The following is a 19,040-nucleotide window of genomic DNA, read 5'->3' as shown; positions in this document are numbered from 1 at the left end:
TGTGAGCTGTGTACCAAAAAAAGGGGGGGGGGGCTGTCTTTCTACCAATAAACTGCAGTACCAAAAGGCATCCGTAGGGGGCTGTCTCTCTATAAACTGCAGTGGATGGTCTTTCTGCAGCCAGGTTGTTGAACCCATAATAAAAACCTTATAGTAAAATATAGAGGAAACTATAAATTTGTCAAATCTGTTAATAAAAGAATAGAAATAATGAGAGTTACTAAAAAGTTTAATAATTTTCATTGATTCTTGAGCTTGTTAAACTGGGCAGAATTAAGTAAAAGTTATGAAAAATTGAAACTTGAGGACATTTTAAGGAGAGCTGAAGTATCTAGAGAATGTTAATGGGTAGCTGAGCGGAGCTAGCACCCCGTGGTACTGAATAGCCTTTCAAATGTATGGTTGGTTGTACTGTTGTTCCTTTGGTTGACATCTGTTAATGACATCAACATTAACCACTGTTGAAGGAGGTTTAGACTGGTGAAGGCTTAGCCAAGAGGGAAGGAAAGCAAAGGAAGGAGAATGACTTAATGTGTATGTTAACGTTTAGAGAAAGGAGGATGGGAGTGGAAAGAAAGGCAAGAGAAGACAAGAGCCAAGAAAGGAAGCCCAGGGCGAGAGAGCAGAAATTCCCCAGCTCGCCAGCAGGTGGCGCTAGTAGATTATACTACTTTGAAGAACACGTCTTCTGAAGGGGAGGAGAGGGTGGTACATACTGACCAGATGGGCAGGATAGTCACAGTGCAGGTGGCTCAGGACTTGTGAAGCACCGGCTATAGCTAGGACATACGTTATATCGAGTTATTTCAAACACATACATTTGCTTTAACGATATAAATCTGCTCATCTAGTTCGGAAGATTAATCAAAAATTCTTGAACGCAGTTACCTCAATATACAACAAATTACATGGAATAAGTTTGAAACCCTCTTTTGTATTTTGTAAACAAACCTCTTAGCAAAATATGAATAAGTGTATAAAAGGAATTTCCATTAATCTGGTAAAGGTCATGTCCCCAAACCCAGGACACCGAATGGTATCATATTAGACACATTGATCCAAGAGGAATGAGAAGCCACCAGCATTCTGCACTGGGCTGGAAGCTCCATTCAATGAGCAGAAGAGTGGAAGTTATAATGCTGGAAGGATTAGAACTGTCAACACCGCAGGAAACCTAGAATGTCCCAAAGAATCTGCAAATTATCAAAAATACTAGGGATTCAGCAATGCTCTTAAGGCCAGCAGATAAATACTAATTTCATTTCTCCACCCTAGCCCTGAATATTTTCAGTTATAACCCTTAAAAGATTGTGAGATAAGACTATTAATAAACCTAGCAAAGGACATACGATCTTGTTGTAACAGTTTAGACGGCTTTACCTAAACACATGATGGAAGATGCCAAGAAACTGAGATGAAGTCACCGTTCTCAGGAGTCTCTAATATCATACAGATGTAAACATTTCCCTTGGAAAACCTTTTCATCATAAAACTTAAACTAATTCTGAAATGTATACAAAAAAGTGGGGTTCAATACAGGAACGCCTCATCAGGATAGAGACACTGCAGAAGTAACCTCCATCGGGAATGAAGACTTAAGACAGGCTGGTACTGACCAGAGATAGACATGGTGCTTACTGGAGCAACACAGCCAGATGGGAAAGGAGCAGCAATGGCAACCAGCAGAGAGAGTATGAGGAGCCCAGACCACAGTCTCCCGCAGCAAGGACAAGACCTGCTACCCTCTGCACAGGCTCGTCCACCCTGCCTGGGAACCATGCACCAGGTGCCGGTCCTGGCCTCCTCAACCAAGCCCACCTACAGCTCCCATGAAGTTTGCCCCTGGAGCCCAGCATGCACAGAGCAAGAAGGGGACCCTACTCCCCCTCCTTAGAGGCTGCCTAAGCCACTCCAGGACTTCCCACACCAGCCCCAAGGGCAGGGCTGGGCCTTTCAACCCTGCTGTGTCTTACTCCTCTCCCGGGCATTGCAAATCACCTCCCCTGAAAGAAACAAGGGGGACAACAGCCAACAGACTACTCCAGATGTGCAGAACAGGAGCAAAAATATGGACATCCAAGACAGCCTAATCCCATGATAGTGACACCTAACACGAGTGACCCAGAAGAACCACCACACGAAGACTTGAAAAGAATGACTCTAACGATACTCAGTTACTCAAGACATAAATGTACAAGAGAGGAAAAAGAAAGAAGAAAAAGAGAGGAAGATAAATGAGATGTGAAAACAGGAGACACGAAGAGAATCACTGAAGAAAACCCAACTGATTTAATGCTGGAAATACAAAATTCAGTAAGTCAAATAAAAACCTCAGTGGAAGGCCTCCGTCATAGAACAGATCATGCTGGAAACAGAATCCGGCAGGAAGATGAGGTGGATGAGTCAGATCAGCCAGCAAGGTCAGTGTCCTTCGGGTGACTCTGAAGGCATGTTGGTTTAAGTTGATGCTAAAAGGTTTTCAAAGGGCAGGACATGCCCTTTACTACAACAAAGTAAACCTCCACTGGGACCACATCCAAATTCCTGACAGCTGAGAACCCCACACCACTGGCCATTTGTGGCTCTGTCATCTTCAGATGCAGGGTCTCACTGGGCAGCTTGGTCAGACAGGGATTTATTATGTAAAACAGACAAGCCTCAAACACAAGGCTTCAACCTCCAACCTCCACCTCCACCTCCCAAGTACGGGATAAAAGGTTTGTGCAATCTGCCTGTTAGGATTCTGAAATCCAGCAAAGAGCCTTGGAGGCTGAGTAAATCTATCTAGTCTGTCTTCCTACCAATTTGGGGTTCTAACAGTGATTTAAGCTTTTTTTCCCCCTGTTGCTTAGAAATCAAAAGTCTCCCAACCAATGAAAAGCACACGAAGTCTGGATGTAAACATAAATGCAGCCACGCTGGAACTCAGGCTTGCTCCTTTAGACACCACCCATGGAGCTGGGGAGTCACACGTGTGACTAATTGATTCATGAAAGCAAAAACCTGATCTTCATATAAGTAATTTGCCGACCCAGACACAGTCGCTCACCCCTGAAATCCCAGCACTCAGGAAAGCAAGGTAAGAGCACCAAGAGTTCAAGGCCAACCACCCGAGCCATACAGTGAGCCCCTGTCTCAAACCAAAGACCATCTGCCAACCCTTGCTCTGATTTGACGACTAATATCTACAAATCTAAACACATCTCTAGCGATATTCTCTTAATAATCTAATTATTTTCATTTCAATTCCACAAGTAAAAATGTATTGTTTAATAGAATCATAAAGATAAATTAGATCTGTGTTTATCTGCAGACACAGGACATCTGTAAAGTATTGTGCTACTTTTTCTTTTCAAATATCCCAGTAAGGTCAAAACTACTGACTTCCTGAAATAATCACACTGATCTGAATTCTGAGAGCGAAGCCATTGTTTTCCCCTTCCCCACTGACCTTCACTCCACAGCCACAGGGAACTACAGTCCTGCTTCAAGCCTTCACGGACCTCACTTCTCCCCGCCCACTGGGCTGCCTTCCACCCTTGATCTCTTCCCTCTGGCCCCAACCTCTTGATTTTCTCCAGCCTGCATTCAGTGGCCCCTGTCCCCCATGAGTCCTGGAACACGTTACTCAACGCTTTGAGTAACACTGACTCAGCACACGCTTGCTGCTCTTCACGTCTCCAAGTTTTTCTATAGTTTCTTTTTAACTTGATAAAGAATTTCATATAAAAGTGCTGTACTTCCGTCATTTCTACACCACCCCCACCCCCACCCCCGGCCAGGATCCTGGATCCTGTTCACTTCCTCTGACATTCATGACCTCTTCTTTAATTTATTGCATATGTGCATATCTATGAACACACATGATTGGCTGAGTACAGCCAGTGTCACTTCCATGCATGTGTGTTTAGGCCTGATCATCTACAGCGATAACCAACCTATCGTAGGCTCGTCCTGGGAGCAGACTGATTCTCCCTCTCAACAGTCACTAATGGCTCATAGCTCTTCACCTAGATTAAAGGCACCTCTTGCGGGGGCATGTGTTTCTTCTGATTTGGGGAGCTTTAACAGACAATAAAACGATGGATTCCCTTCCCCCACAAGGGCCAAGTACCTCTCTCTTTTTGCATTGAAGCCAAGTTCATCTCGTCTTGAAGATGAAGCAGCTGAATGGAACCCAGTCTTCACTGATGGGTTTACTTTCCAATCCCCGCCACCCTGCTACATTTAACCTGAGAATTTAATGAGTTCAGAAAGGCCTACAATAGCATTCAAGCATCTCTTGTCACTTTAGTATACAATGGTCGTGACAAGTATATAGATACAGAAGATATGCACACATACAGTCCCCACTTCAATGCAAACCTAAGTCCAAATACAGATTGTCATGATGGTTGTCTTTGGACAAACTACTGCACTAAGTAGGAGAGTTTACCATCTTCAAGGCCACTGTAGCCTTCCTGATGTAATGCTATGGATTAGGGAGAGGTGTCCCTTCCTCCAGGCAGGTGTATCTCTGTGCACGGCCCATTAAGTATGGGACTAACACCCAGTGCATCATCACCTTCTGTCCCTCAAACTTCTACTGAAACAATTCGGGTCTACCTCTGGAAATAATGTGGTCTCCAAGGCCAAACTGCTCAGTGGGCATGCGTCTAAACCCCATGAGCTAGGGAAGGTGTAGCCTGGCCCCTTTCCAACTTCGGATAGCAGTGGCCTCTGGCTTTCTTCAGAATCAGACATAACCCTTCCCTTCTTTTGTTGAAGCCAGTCCAGCCCTTTCTGCCCTAAAGGTCTTCCGTGTGCTGTTCTCACTTCCTGGAACATTTTCAGCAAAAACAGTAGACTATGGTCCACTGGGCTCCTTCGGGCAGGCAGGTCTACCTCGCTAGGCTTGATAAGCTTTTTCAAAAACTTGTGAAATAAGGGGCAGATTTCAAGAAAATCACGTTTTACCTTCCACCTATTAATTATTTTGTTGAAATAATCACACATCCGGTTCTGCGAATTTAGGATTCTTCTCCTCCAGGCATAGTTAGATTACCTGAAATGATCAGCCTGCCTTATGTGTGACCTCCCTTCTCGAGGGCCTCCCTCCCTCTGGCCCTAGCCTCTCAAATGCTGTGTCGGGAAGCCTTTCTGACTTATCTTGGAAGATCAAAAAGTACAGCCATGCTGGGGCTCCTGTGACAGAGGAACCATGGGTGCCTTAGAGACAGCACGAGAGCCCTGGACAGACAAGAGTCTGGCTAGGTCCAGTGCACCCACCCTTCTGATTCAAAGCAAGGCAAGGGAGCAGGGTTTCTCTTCCTTAAAGTGGCAATTTACACACCACCTCTTCATGGGGATGCTCGTGACCCCTGAACCCTGATAATCACCCCCGAAGTTTCTCCTGACTCGGCCCTGAGCTTTCATAGGTCAAGGCCAGCTGAATAGTGGCTAGTTCACAAACCTGACCCAGCACTCAAAATCGCAGTGCTTTAGTGCTGCTTACTCATGCCGAAAGCTTTTCCTACAGAAGTCAGCTCAGGGCAAGGGCATATGTCACTGTGATGTCCTGAATAGCTAGGACAGTGTCTGGAAGGTTCTCAGCTGACGTTCTCTCGCCACCAAGACCCTCAGGAGTTCCACAATAGACCTATCTGGAGGCCTTCCGCAAACAGGTCACAGCTGACTTTGCTAGCCACGACCCCAGACAGCCCTTCAGCTACTCAGCACTGCCCTTTACCGGCTTCTGTCCCCAAACTCAATCCCTGCTGACACGGCGGATGCCTGGGTCCCAGCAATGGGGAGTGTCACACTCTCTGAGGCCTCTGTGCAAACCGCCCTGGAGACCAGCTCTCCACATTCACCAAAGTGTTGCTTGGCCTCGGCACAGGGGGAGCATCCCTAGTCTAGCCGACAGCAGCAGGAGACTGTCTATCTGCTTGACTCTCTCGCTTCCTCCTCTGACTATGCTGTTTTAACTCATCAGTGAATCGCCAGGGCCTTGTCATTAGTGTTACCCCACCAGATGGTGTGAGGCAACTCAATTAAGTGCCGCATGGAGCACATTTGCCCCAGAGGGTAATTATTTGCCACTTTACTAGAGGGAAGCCTGTGGACTTGGGCAACAGTGCCAGGTGGAATTCAAGCTGGAGTGTCAGTTTTAGGCCCTTGGGGCTGGCAGGACTCTGCTAGGAAGAGCACTTCTGTTCTTTGAGGCTTCAGGATCACTAGAAGCAGTGGTTCCCAACCTTCCTACTACCGCAACCCTTTAATACCGTTCCTCATGTTGTGCTGACCCCAACTATAAATTATTGTTGCTACTACATAATTGTAATTTTACTACTGTTATGAATCATAATGTAAGTATCTGATACACAGGATATCTGATACGCGGCCCCTGTGAAAAGATCATTCAACCCCCGAAAGGGTCGCAACCCACAGGTTGAGAAAGGCTGACATGGAGGTTTGTGAGAAACGCCTCCCAGAAGACACTGTACACTTCATCTAATCTAAAGCTTTCTTCAGTGACTGTATCCCAAGCCAGTGTGATCACAAGTGTCATGACAGCATCCCCTTTCTTATGGCTCTGGAGTTTCAGGGGAATCAGCCCACTGTGCAAGGTCTGGGCCCTTCCGTCCCCAATTGTCCCCAGCTTGGAAGCTCTGTTGGAGCTCTCCAAGGTTCTGGCCTAAGCCCACTTTCTCTTACATTTCCCCAGCCCTGGATTCCATCAGTACCCAAACTGTACATCCACCCTACTTCCCCTCATGACTTTTCCATGTCATGGGCTGCCTTCTGAATCTCAGCCTTACATGCTTCCTTATGAATGGGCAGTTGTAGCACTCCAGTCTTTCTGTGCCTTGATATAGTTGCATGTAAGTTGTAACTTTTATCTCTTATGCTTATAGAAATTTCCAGAATAGATTGCCCAGAGATACTGCACACAGTAAATAACTATAGCTGTGTGCTCTGAGATAATCACCATTGGGTCACATCTTGATGATTATGACCCTTCGCAATGACCTAAGAAGCTGGCTTCCTAGTCCCTAGAAACCTGCTTGATGGACATCTTCCAGTCATGACATCATTAGGGTTATCTGAGAGCACACAATTACTGTTGTATGCACCATACTGAGGTAAGAGTTTTGTAACTGCAAGAATTGAAAAGCACATGGCTATTAGCCAACATTAGACAGTAGTTTCAAAAAATACATCTGAATTCCAAGTTATCCATATCTGATTCTAGAAAAATGGCATAGGCAATCTGATTCAAACCTATGAACTCAGAAATCAGAGTTTCAATACAACAGTGTTAGACTTGGAATTAGAACCCAGGATCTTCAATTCTAGTTCACCAGAAACCTTCCCACAAAAGATCACCAACAAGGGTCTTGAAAATCCCCAAACAGGTCATTTAGAAAACAAGCAGAAGAAAAAGAGTATTGCTACACTCAGCAAAGTTGAGAACAGACTACATCTGGGTATGCTTCTCCTCCATAGGGCCACAGCCTTCCTGCAGGCCAGCTACAGGATGCAACACTAGGCTTTCTTTAACCTCTGCACTTTAGTTATGTGTTACATTGCAGCATGAATTATCAAAGCCACAAGTTGTCCTGGACAAATTGGTGTACCCTGGCACACTGCCTCCCAGTTTCGCATACTCCTGGCAGCATCCTTAAACTCTGCCTCCTATAGTTAGTGCAGTGACTCACACTTTCCATGTACTTTTTCCTGTCTGCAGACTAATCACTGAAAATGGCATTCTTCCATCCAGTCTTTCTTTTTAGCAATGTGTTCAGCAAAGCCTACTTTCCCTAAGTCAGGGATAGTGGCCTGTAACCCCTGCACTTGGGATTACAGCACTGAAGCAGGAGGCCTAATACAAGTTCAAGGGATTGAGAACTGTTTAAAATAAAAATTCTAAAACTTTGTTCCAAAAAAAACCAAAACCAAACAAACAAACAAAAACCCAACCATCTTGCCAGGCAGTGGTGGTGCACGCCTTTAATCCCAGCACTCAAGAGGCAGAGGCAGGCGGATCTCTATGAGTTTGAGGCCAGCTTGGTCTATAAGAGCTAGTTCCAGGACAGGTTCCAAAGCTAAAGAGAAACCCTGTCTCAAAAATACACCAAACTTCACCAAAATCTTGTACGCAGCAAAGGACATCAACAAAAGTGAGAGAGAAATCCACAGGATGGCAGAAAAATATTTGCTGCTCATATTTGCTACGGAATTAAAATCCTAACTCTCACCAAATGTGGTGGCACACACCATTAATCCTAGCACTTGGGAGGCAGAAGCAGATAGACCTTTGGGAGTTCAAGGTCAGCCTGGTCTGCACAGTGAGTTTCAGGACAGCCAGGGCTATGTAGAGAGACCCTGTCTCAGAAACACCAAACTAAAATCCTGACATAAAGGATAGCTTGAATTCTGAATATAAAGATCTCGTTTAAAAACTTAATTCAATCAAAAATAAATTTAAAATGGACAAACTCAAATGAATAGTCCTCAAGGAAGATACACAAGTACCATAAGTACATAAAGAGGTAAGTACTCAATATGTTTTCTCATTTAAAATTCAAAGAAATGGAACCCAGACCACAGGGAGTTACTACTCCATTGTCAGGACAAATAAAAGGAGCTCTCCAGAAAATATCAATTATCAGTAAGGGTGCAGAGACCTAGGAGCCATGTGTATTTCAGTGGGAACACAATGGGACAGCTGTCATAGAAGATAATATGACAGCTTTTCAAAATATTAACCATAGGATTAGCATGGGATCCAGCAAATCAATTTAGGGAGTCTTGACATATATTCACATCAATGTTCACAGCACCATTAGTAAATGAGGAAATGGCAGAACAGTATAATGGTAAAAAATGTGGAAATAACCTTAATGCCAACTGATCAATAAACGGATAAAATGTGATGTAAACAATAGAGCACTTATTCAACCTCAACAAGAAATAAAACTTGTTGCTAAAATGTGATGACATTATGTGAAATGTATTAAGTATGAAAGACAGAAAAGGATGACTACTGTATGATTTACTCTGGTAAGGTGCCTAGAAACCCCACAGTCAGAGACAGAAAGTACCAACAGTAGCCACCACCATGGACCAGGAAGAGAGCTGTCCTTCAACGGGTACAGCTTCCACCATGGACCAGGAAGAGAGCTGTCCTTCAACAGGTACAGCTTCCACCATGGACCAGGTAGAGAGCTGTCCTTCAACGGGTACAGCTTCCACCATGGACCAGGAAGAGAGCTGTCCTCCAATGGGTACAGCTTCAGTGTAGATGAGTATGCTCTGGAGATGGATGCTAGTGATGGGTGCACAGCAATGACAATGTGGCGCTGCCATGTTGTACCCTTGAAATGATTAACAAGCTCATCTTACAAGTTTGTCTCAAAAGAAATCCATAAATATTCAGCTGAAAATGCCATCAAACTCCCACTTAACATACTGCTCATTATGCTATTTGACTGGGTATAAAGTCAATCTTCTTACAGTTACAGACTTAAATCAGGAGCTTCTTTTTGGGTATCTTTATTAATCAACATTAAGAGCTTGACCCATGAAATGGATACTGCTATGCCCCAGAGAACCAGCTTCCCTGGGAACCACATTCAACACCCATTCTCTCGGCCGCTCACTTTCCTGCTACTGCCCTTCCTTATATCTTGTTCTCATCATTGTACAACTGTCATCTTTTAACCAACGCATTTAAAACTTAAACTATACATGGAGTGATCGTATAAAAGACTCACATGCTACACTTGAGTTTCCTAGGATTTTAGTATGAATAAAAGGAATCGGAGGAGGGAGATACTGCCTTAGGATTCTAATAAACACATGTTTGTAGGTCTAGTATGCAAACCGAGAAAATTATAAGGTTATACACATTGTGAGTATGAGAAGAATGTCACAATCCCCATCTCATCATAAAAGCTCCCAAGTCACCTGAATGTCCCCAAATTCTAAAAGCCTGCTTGCTATGCTTGATACTATGCAGAAGACAGAAAGCTAAAGTCAGTACCACTAGCTTTTGGGAACAAATGACATGATGACAAATGGAAAAATTCCACATTTTAAAGTGATGAAATAAAAATGAACAATTAGAACAAGGAGATAAACTTCAAAGATGGAAGTAACCGGTTAGCTAAACATGGAAGAATCTAAGTATTCAAAACAGCACAAAGCAACAACATGGCACTGGTGTTTTCAAAGTAAACAGATACCATGACTGAGAAATGCAAATTGATGAATAACTAGGATACATTAGTATTTGAAGTCTCATATTTGAGGGGCTATGGTCATTCTTATCTTGCTTCAAGTTCTCAAACATAGCAGGCAATTTATAACGTTTTTGATTAAATGAAGGTTACTAAATAAGAACGTGGAACCACTGAGTGTACAGGAGCTCCACGGAAAGACACAAGCTTTCTTAGTCGTGGACTTTATTTATTTATTTATTTATTATGTATACAATATTCTGTCTGTGTGTATGCCTGCAGGCCAGAAAAGGGCACTAGACCTCATTACAGATGGTTGTGAGCCACCATGTGGTTGCTGGGAATTGAACTCAGGACCTTTGGAAGAGCAGGCAATGCTCTTAACCTCTGAGCCATCTCTCCAGCCCTTAGTCGTGGACTTGAAAGTTCTAGATGAGATAAAGTTAACACTTTAATGCTTAAGGCAGTGTGTATATAAGCATGAAGGAAACACGTCAACCCCTAGGTATGTGCATAAGGAAAATGTCATGCTTAAGGCAGTGTGGACAAGTTTGAGTCAAAGCATTTGATTCACAGAGCTAAAGGGGTCAAAGAGGAGACAGGAGTCACACAGCCTTTTCCATCAGGAAATGGCAGCTCTTAAATTCCTAAAAGATGGGCTCATTACTAAGAGATAAGTCTAAGGAAAAGCAGGAGTTAAAAGTATGGAACTGGAAAGCCAAGGTTGAACATACCCATGTTTGACTTCTCTATGGTGTAGAGGCAGGGGTGCAACTAATGGTCTGTTTATTTACTTGGCATGGGGAATAGACAGGGTGACATTTAGCCTAGGCTGCCTTTGAACTCACTGTGTACCCAAGGATGACAATGAACTCTTGATTCTCCTGCCTCCACCTTCTGAATTCTGAGATCACAGGTGTGGACCAGCACACCTGGCTTTTGGACATTTTTATGATGTAATCAAAACACACACAGAATCCACTCAACTTCCAAAATGTTTGAGGAGAACATTAGTCTACATGACAGGCCACATCTGCCTCACCGGTTAGCAAATTAATGCAAATTTAATAATCACTTATATTTTAGTTCAAGTTTTAACTTTTAAAACAAGCTGAGTTTTCATTGGTCACATATACTTGTGAATTTAATGTTTATCCTTCTGTTTCTTAAAACATCCCAAATCTATAAGGTGATGAAAATTTTAAAAAAAGGGGGGGGATTATTCCAGCCAAGAGTAATGTCAAGCCACTTTTCAGTGCATAAAGAAAAATTTCAGTAATTTGTTAAGTTTAAAAGTAGTAATTCTAGTTCAAAAAAAAAAAATAAAGCTTCTCTAGATTAAAAGTAAAACATTCTATTTAAAAAAAAAAGTCTTTGCTTTTCAAGATCAGAGCAATGGCTGCCTGATCTTACAGACAGGAAAAGTAACAACCCTTGCTTCAGTGTTCTGAGAGCTGTCAGCCTTCTATTTAAGAATATTTGCTAAGTATTAGTGAGAGACTGAAGACAATTCTACACTCCCAGTTTACTGCTATGACAGCTTTGGTAAGACTAAAGGTACTTAGCATAGAATATGAAGAACACCAGAATTGTAATAGTGAGAAGAATCGTCAAGAGGAAGCCCCGTCTTCTTAGGAAAAAGAAAAAGCAATGGCTGGAACTCCCATATCACCTTCAGATGCCAAGAATCTAAGAGTCACTGTGACCTCTACAGGACAAAAGGGTGATAAAAAGAAGTCTATATGAGGATTCAGACTTTTCTCCTATCATACAGTTCATGGCTCAAACTATAATTTCAAGAAATATATGAGAAAACCATGTTAAATAACAACAGTGGACCTCAAAGGCATGAGCTTTTGTCTCTTTATTGTTAACCAATGAATATTATCCAAAATTAGAGATGTATATGTAATTTACTTGTACAACATGAAATTATGCTAATGGGAAATTACCAAATACTCATTAGTGTGTTTTTACATTGCTATATGAACATGTGCTCTCAACTGCTAATGATAAACGTTATAATTGGTTTAATCTCTATGAAAACCCATATTGCAAATGGCTGTTCCTGTTTAGAAAAATCCATACAACTTTAAAAATGGATTAAACCCATTTTAATCCTAATCTACAAATAGACTATTAACAGCAAATATAACTGGTAACCTCTCAACACTGCAACAACTGGTGTAGCAATGAGAATGTACACAATGCAAATAGGGGAAAAATCAGTAAAAATCCATGGGAAGTCAACTCTTCTAGCAATAAGAGCTTTGGGAAAGAGAATGCTCATGTTTCCTCGTAGGCCAGTAAGTCCTGCCCTCTCTCCCTCTCATATATGGAAAGCAGAAACATTCCCTCACAAATGGTTTTGAAGCATGTGCACAACCACTGTACAACCGTCACTTCAAGGTTAACCAGTTGTCTTTTGTCCTACAGAATCCAAAAAATATATTAAGCAAGGCCTTTCCTTTTCATGTCTGCCCAAATTACACCTTTTAAAGTCAGCAAAAAAAAAAAAAAAAAAAAAAAAACAGCACGAGATATTTTCAGACATAAGTGGAATCTACTGTGCATGAAAACTGCATAATAAAATGGCAATTGTAATAGATAAAGGTAAGTTTGAGTGCATAATACCAAGTGGAACGTAGCTGAACCACACAGAGAAAACAAGGCTTTCTGTATCTTCAAACTCAGGTGCTTCATGGTCAAAGAATATAAGAGCATCTTTCTAGCCAGAAAGACTTCTTCAATAAGACATAATTGAAATGAGACTTGATTTTAGAGACTGCAAATAAAATAAGCAGTGATTTAGAAACCAAGTATGCTAAAATGATGTGCCTTTCCCACCATGACTAAAGGACGAGAATCCTTCACTGCAAAGGCAATGTCTTCCTTCCTCAGACACAGCCCACCCCTCAGGAAACAGCCCACCAGGGAGAACAAACAGTATCTGAACACACAGCAGAGCCCCACAGTTCAACAAAAAGGCAGTTAAAGCATTAGCGCTGGAATCTCAAAAGTATATTCATGAAGAGCATGATTGAGACTGTCTATGGATAGCAGACATTCAGCGCGCGCACACACTGTGTGGGGACAGTTGCCACAGGGGTACAGTGAGGTAGTATTACTTCCTTGAAACTGACGCTCTTTCATCTATTGCCCTTGCAGGAAGGTCCAGGTTTGTTCCTTTTGACAATTAAAATCAGTTATCATCAACAGTATCTATTAGACATCTGTTTCTACAGCAACCTAAGAACAAACCTTGAATTTTTTTCAGAGACCACTTATTCGCGGGCAGTGCTTCGTCAATAAATTCTTTAGGACTGATGCCTGCTGGCTCCATCTCTCAAGTGGCACAGGCAAGAAAAGCCACCAAAGGATTATAGGACATGTTATACCAATCACTTGAGCTGGCAATGATGGCTGTGCTTAAGGAAATGGAAAGTAACCACCCAATAGTGTAATTAAGGGGTTTCTGTAATAGTTAACCACCTCTGTACCCTGTACTGTTCAATGTTCTAATCGTCCCGCAATGCAGTCTCCTCCATAATGGCTGCTGTCTCATCTACCTGTGTCTCTTTACCCCGATACCTCATCTTCAACACCTCCAATAAGTGATGTGTAAGACACCAACATTATGACTCTGCCATGACAGGGCATGAGAAGGCCACATTGCAAACACATGAGTGAACATGGAAATGTATGTAGGTCAAACATGGAAAGGGCAAAGAAAATTGAATTCATTAACTAAGCATGCACTGAAATGTTCACCATCATCCTAAGATGTACACCGTGCTCAAAGCACACAGACACATTTATCAGACATGGTCATTAGTATTAATATTCAACTGAAAAAAATCAAACAAAAAAAATGAAAAATGTACAAAAGAGATGACAGGATAGCATTATCAATTCCCTGGCCAAAAGAAAAATGACCAAACATGACATCACACTGCCTTAATGTTGAAGAGCGCCCTTCAGACTTCTGCTAGTGAGCACAGTCAACTGCTGTGAGTGCTTTGGCAAGGTGGGATGCATTCCATCCATCTGCAAGGCCTGCTTTTCTCTGGTGGTGGTTCAGCTTAGGAAGGACATGTATCACAAGAACAGCTCTCACATTGCTTCAAACTCATCGATACGCTGCTTGGTATTGCCTTGTCGAATCTGTCGCAGAGTCTTGTACTTATCGCGGCCTGCTTTGACATTCTCGGCATGAAGAACATCATTCTGTGTTTTTTTGGTTTCATCTCTGGCTTGGGCTAATTCTGAACTTAATGCCTGCATTAAAAAAAAAAAAGCACTACTATTACATAGTGTTTAACAAATTATGAAAAAAGTTTAAAGATGCAAAAATACATGCACACTAAATCTGATTCTTTAAACTCCTTAATATATTAATAATCTTTCCACGGTGGAGTGGTTTTTTATTTTTTTTGGGGGGGTGTTTTGCCTACATGCCTGTCTGTGGGAACTTACAATTATGAATTGTCATAAGGGTGCTAGAAATTAAACCCGGGTCCTCTGAAGGCCCAGCCAGACTGTTCTCTTAACAGCGGAGTCACATCCAGTCCCACAAGTTTCTTTTGTCAGTTATTGTGATGGGGAGGAATGCCCATGGCCTTTCTTTTCTTTAGTCATCAGACATAATATTTTATATATTCTGAACTGCTTCAACTTTCTTAATCCAACACATGAAATAACTGATCAAGTTCAAGGTAGTCATTTTAAAGAAAAGTTAGTGTAAGATAAAAATGGACATTTTCTCTAGAAATCTTAATACAGTTATTATAATTATCACTTTTTTAAATTAAGATTTCACCAACAAAAAAAATTAAGTTACTTTTTAAACTGTTGAATTACGCTGAAATTTTCTATTCTGACCTAATAATGTACACTTAATAAACTGATCTTTTACAGTTTTAAAATATGAATAATTCTGATGATAAAATATTTTAGATGAAAGATGAAGTATCAAGTGTTGCATCACTGTTTTAAAGACTAACTTAATTTTACAAGGTACTAGATACTTTCTCCCTTTGAAAATGAACTCATCTATGGTTGAAAACTCATAGTTAGCAAAGCCCTTGCTAAAGGTTGTGTAATGAAAGCAAGGACAGACTTGTCACTTCAGGACAAATAAGAGCCAATCACAAGGCTGGCCCGGACTGCAAGGGTTCTGAGTGCACGCAGAGCTGCACGGGTACCTGGAGCTGCTTCTTCACACGTTCGTTCTTCTGTGTCTCCGTTACGCGCTCCTCCTCGCTCCTGTGGTTCAGCACCCCCTCGCTGGACAGCTCTGCGCTGGCCTCGGCGCTGCTCTCGTCCTGCTCGTCGTGCTCATTCTCCGTGGGAGGAACAACTGGCGGAGGGGGCGGGGGCGGGGGCGGGGGCGCAGACATCACGGTTTTTAACTCTTCTTTGGTCTTTTCCAAGTCTTCTTGAGCCGCAAAAGCCTGAACATTGAAAATAAGTTTGTTAAACTGAGAATAAAAATAATTTATTCTGTCTTTGTAACAAAAAATATATTTCAAGGTAAAGATGATAAATCTTTTAATAAAGCTTCATATTATAGGATTCTAGCAGATAAGAGGCATAAACATTTTTTTAAATATTTCCTGCTTAAAATATTAATACAGGTTTATTCTTTGTTGCTGTAACTGTTTTGCAAATGCTTGGTGGGAAAAAACTTAAATCTGTACAATGCTGAGAAATGTCACATTTAATAGATTATATATGAGGCATAAGCAGAAAAATAAGAGTCAACGGAATAACCAGACTGTCATTACTCTAATACAGTGGTCAATTAAAATCACTCACCTAACAACGGGTTAACCAGATAAGTCATCTCATATGATACAACATGAAATATCCAAATTACTGATGATTTGGGAACAGTACTTCCTGGGTTGCTTAGAAAGGTCTCACTTTCCAGTCTTGTCTTATGTCCTAGGAGCACTCTATTTTACTCTCAAAGGGCCCTAAACTATGGAGGTCTCCCATAACAATTCCTTAAGCTTGAAGGGCTTAAATTTTAGGATCTGAATATAATCTAACATTACATGAGATGAAAATTCAATAAAATGGAATTAATATATAAACGAAGATTTCATTTCAAACATATATAACTGTATACAAAAATATAAGAAATAGGAGAGAATATACACTGTTCTAAAATAATGTCCTAGCTTGTAGAACTGTAATTTTATTTTTTAATTAATTTTTGTTGATTTCTATGCATTTTTGAATTGCTCATAGGAATTGTAGCTGTAATATATTTTAAAAGCTTGTAGGACTCTAAAGTTCATAAATCCATCTCTAAATAGGGTCTATAAAATTCTCAAGACAAAAGCAGTATAATAGGGAGACTAACCATTTTACCCTCTTTCTACATGTATTTTATATTTTTGCATATACACACATATAATATGTCAAAAATGTTCCAATTAAAAATTGAACTGTCTCAAAGAAATTTAAGAACAGGAAAAAAAATGCCATACAGTAAGAGTATTTTACTGTAGAAAAACTACTGCGTATTTCATGTTCCTTCCTTGGATAAAAACACTATAAGATAATGTTATTGAATACGACTCATTGTCTTCTCTGTGCCATCCCTCCAATTCCAAGCTTGACTTCTGCACCTGTGAATTCTCATTAGAAACCTTAGCAGCATCCACTGCGCCCTTAAGATTTACAAGCAGTTAAAAGGCTGCTGGGGAAGAAGCGTAGGAGACTACCTCTCCCTAAGGAGCAGGGAGTTAATGGTTGCTGAGAGAGACATTTTCCTCAGTGGTGCAGCCACTGTGGCAAGCTCATCATGTTTCTGTAAATAAGATTTTACCCAAGCTCTGTAACCCTAACAGACTCACTGGTCCATTAAAGAGAGAAGCAACCCAGGAAAGTAGAAGGGAGAAGCTGCGTGGGAAGGACAAGTACTCAGTGGGAGCAGCAGCAGAACTAGAGGGAGTGATTGGGTAAATATGGCAGACTATAGTATATGCACGCATGGGAAAGTCATAGTACCCATGTATAATTAAAGCATGCTTGAAAAAAGAAAAAAGAGAAAAAACCCAAAAAGAAAACAAAAAATCTTATTAGTAAACTACAGCCTAACTCAAGCTCACCTCCTGTGATTGCGGCTATGCTTCAGTCTACTACAGTGTCTAACTCTTCAACCCTTTTCATCTCACTACGGTACCCTTCGGGCACTTATGAGCATCCAATATCCCAATCCATACTCTACATTGATTAGGTCTGGGGTTCTTTTTAGTTCTGTGCGTTTGTCTTTATAAAATCTTACTCACTGTGTTAACTGTGCTCTGAAATCTTCTAAGTCTGGTACCGCACATCCCACCAATGTGCATCAGTAAACATTTGATGCCCTATAACTCAATTTTCTACTATCCAACTATCACCTAAATCTTCTAACTTTTTTGAAGTCACACCTGATTACTGGCTATTCCTACTTCCTCTACTAACTCAATTCTTTTCTATATGGAACAGTCAACAACGTGCTTCATCCCTTAATCATTTCCAATCTTAAACTAATTTATTTCTCAAGACCCAACTTAAATGCTTAGGACTTTCCCAGATATCTGTCTGGTTCCCCTAGGTGATCACCTCTTATGCATCCCCCAGGGACTGAGCATGTACCAACCTCACATCACCTGTACAGAGCAAGCAAGCACACTGCTGGCTCACTAACAGAGCAGCTATTCAGTAGACGCTAGCACACAACAAAACAGTGATTACTTTGTGTTGCCATTCAGTAGCTTCCTCTTCCTTTTTCTTCTTAGCTTCCTCTAGAAGTGCAATCTTGGCGGTGAATTCAGCAAGTTCTGCTGCCTAAAATTAAAATATTTATATATTATAAATACTGGATATAATATTTTTTAGTATTCTGCTATAATTCAGTCAAAAAAATTTTCAGGTATATGCTTGGGTTGTTTTAAGTTTCTCTTGGTCTTCCATTTTTTAAAAAAGGCAGATTTCCTGAAGATTTTAACTAACTTCTTTGAATAGGGACTTGATATAATGAGATAGATAATACAAGGCAAAGTTAAAATACCTTTTTCTATAGATGAGCAGTTACTTACGTTTCATTAGTAAGAGCTTAAAATGTAAGAGCTTGTTTTAAAAGTTTATCATTAAACAAAAATCATATAATGTTCTATTATTGCAAAGGTACTTTGTCAACAGCCTCATCCGATTCCTCACCAGTCCTATTTTCAAAGAGAGAAAATGAGAAGCTCAAAAAGCAAAGGACAGGTGTGACACCTGGAATCCACGCTCTCTTGGTACTTAGGAAGTTGAAACAGGTAATCAAGATCAAGAGTTCAAAGCCTGCCTGGGTTAGTAGCAAGACTCTGTCTACAAACAAACAAGATTCAAAGACATCCAGTAAATAAACACCTGAATTAATAAGACTTGGAATCTTCTCTGTGCCATGCATATTCTCATTATTTGGAAGTACATTGAATAAACAAAACTCCAACTGGTCATGCCTTATAGGTGCCATCCAGAAACCAAACATGGTATCTCGATTTATCAAAGTGCAAGACGCCACATGTCTTACTGGAGAGCCAGTTCAAAGTCAAAGTCAGTGGTTGTCAGCCTGTAAGTTACAACCCATTTTGGGAAAGTCAACAACCTTTTCACAGGGGTCGCCTAAGACCATCAGAAAACAGTATTTACATTAGGATTCCTAACATTAGCAAAATTACACTTATAGAAACAAAAATAATTTTATGGTTATAGGTCACCACAACATGAGGAACTGTATTAAAAGTCACAGCATTAAAAAGGTTGAGAACCAGTGGT

At 41.1% G+C, this 19,040-nt stretch overlaps 1 protein-coding gene across 3 annotated transcripts in view; it reads right to left on the bottom strand.

Moving 5' to 3' along the window:
* Rdx (radixin) overlaps nt 1-19,040 on the bottom strand; it is a 66,328-nt gene that overhangs the window by 3,793 nt on the left and 43,495 nt on the right. For 2 of the 3 annotated variants that reach the window (XM_048417503.3, XM_085688754.2), the window contains exons 12-14: nt 17,973-18,065; nt 15,428-15,676; nt 14,341-14,501 (exon numbers count right to left, since the gene is read on the bottom strand). In XM_048417503.3, coding sequence (XP_048273460.2) covers nt 14,341-14,501; nt 15,428-15,676; nt 17,973-18,065 — 503 coding nt within the window. Of the gene's footprint in view, nt 1-12,072; nt 14,502-15,427; nt 15,677-17,972; nt 18,066-19,040 lie in introns of those variants that run through there. The other variant, XM_087905660.1, reaches the window with a different exon arrangement.

Source organism: Myodes glareolus, chromosome 4, assembly GCF_982192425.1.
Source record: "Myodes glareolus chromosome 4, mMyoGla1.1, whole genome shotgun sequence".
NCBI classification, from domain to species: domain Eukaryota; kingdom Metazoa; phylum Chordata; class Mammalia; order Rodentia; family Cricetidae; genus Myodes; species Myodes glareolus.
This window is presented reverse-complemented; position numbering and strand designations above follow the sequence as displayed.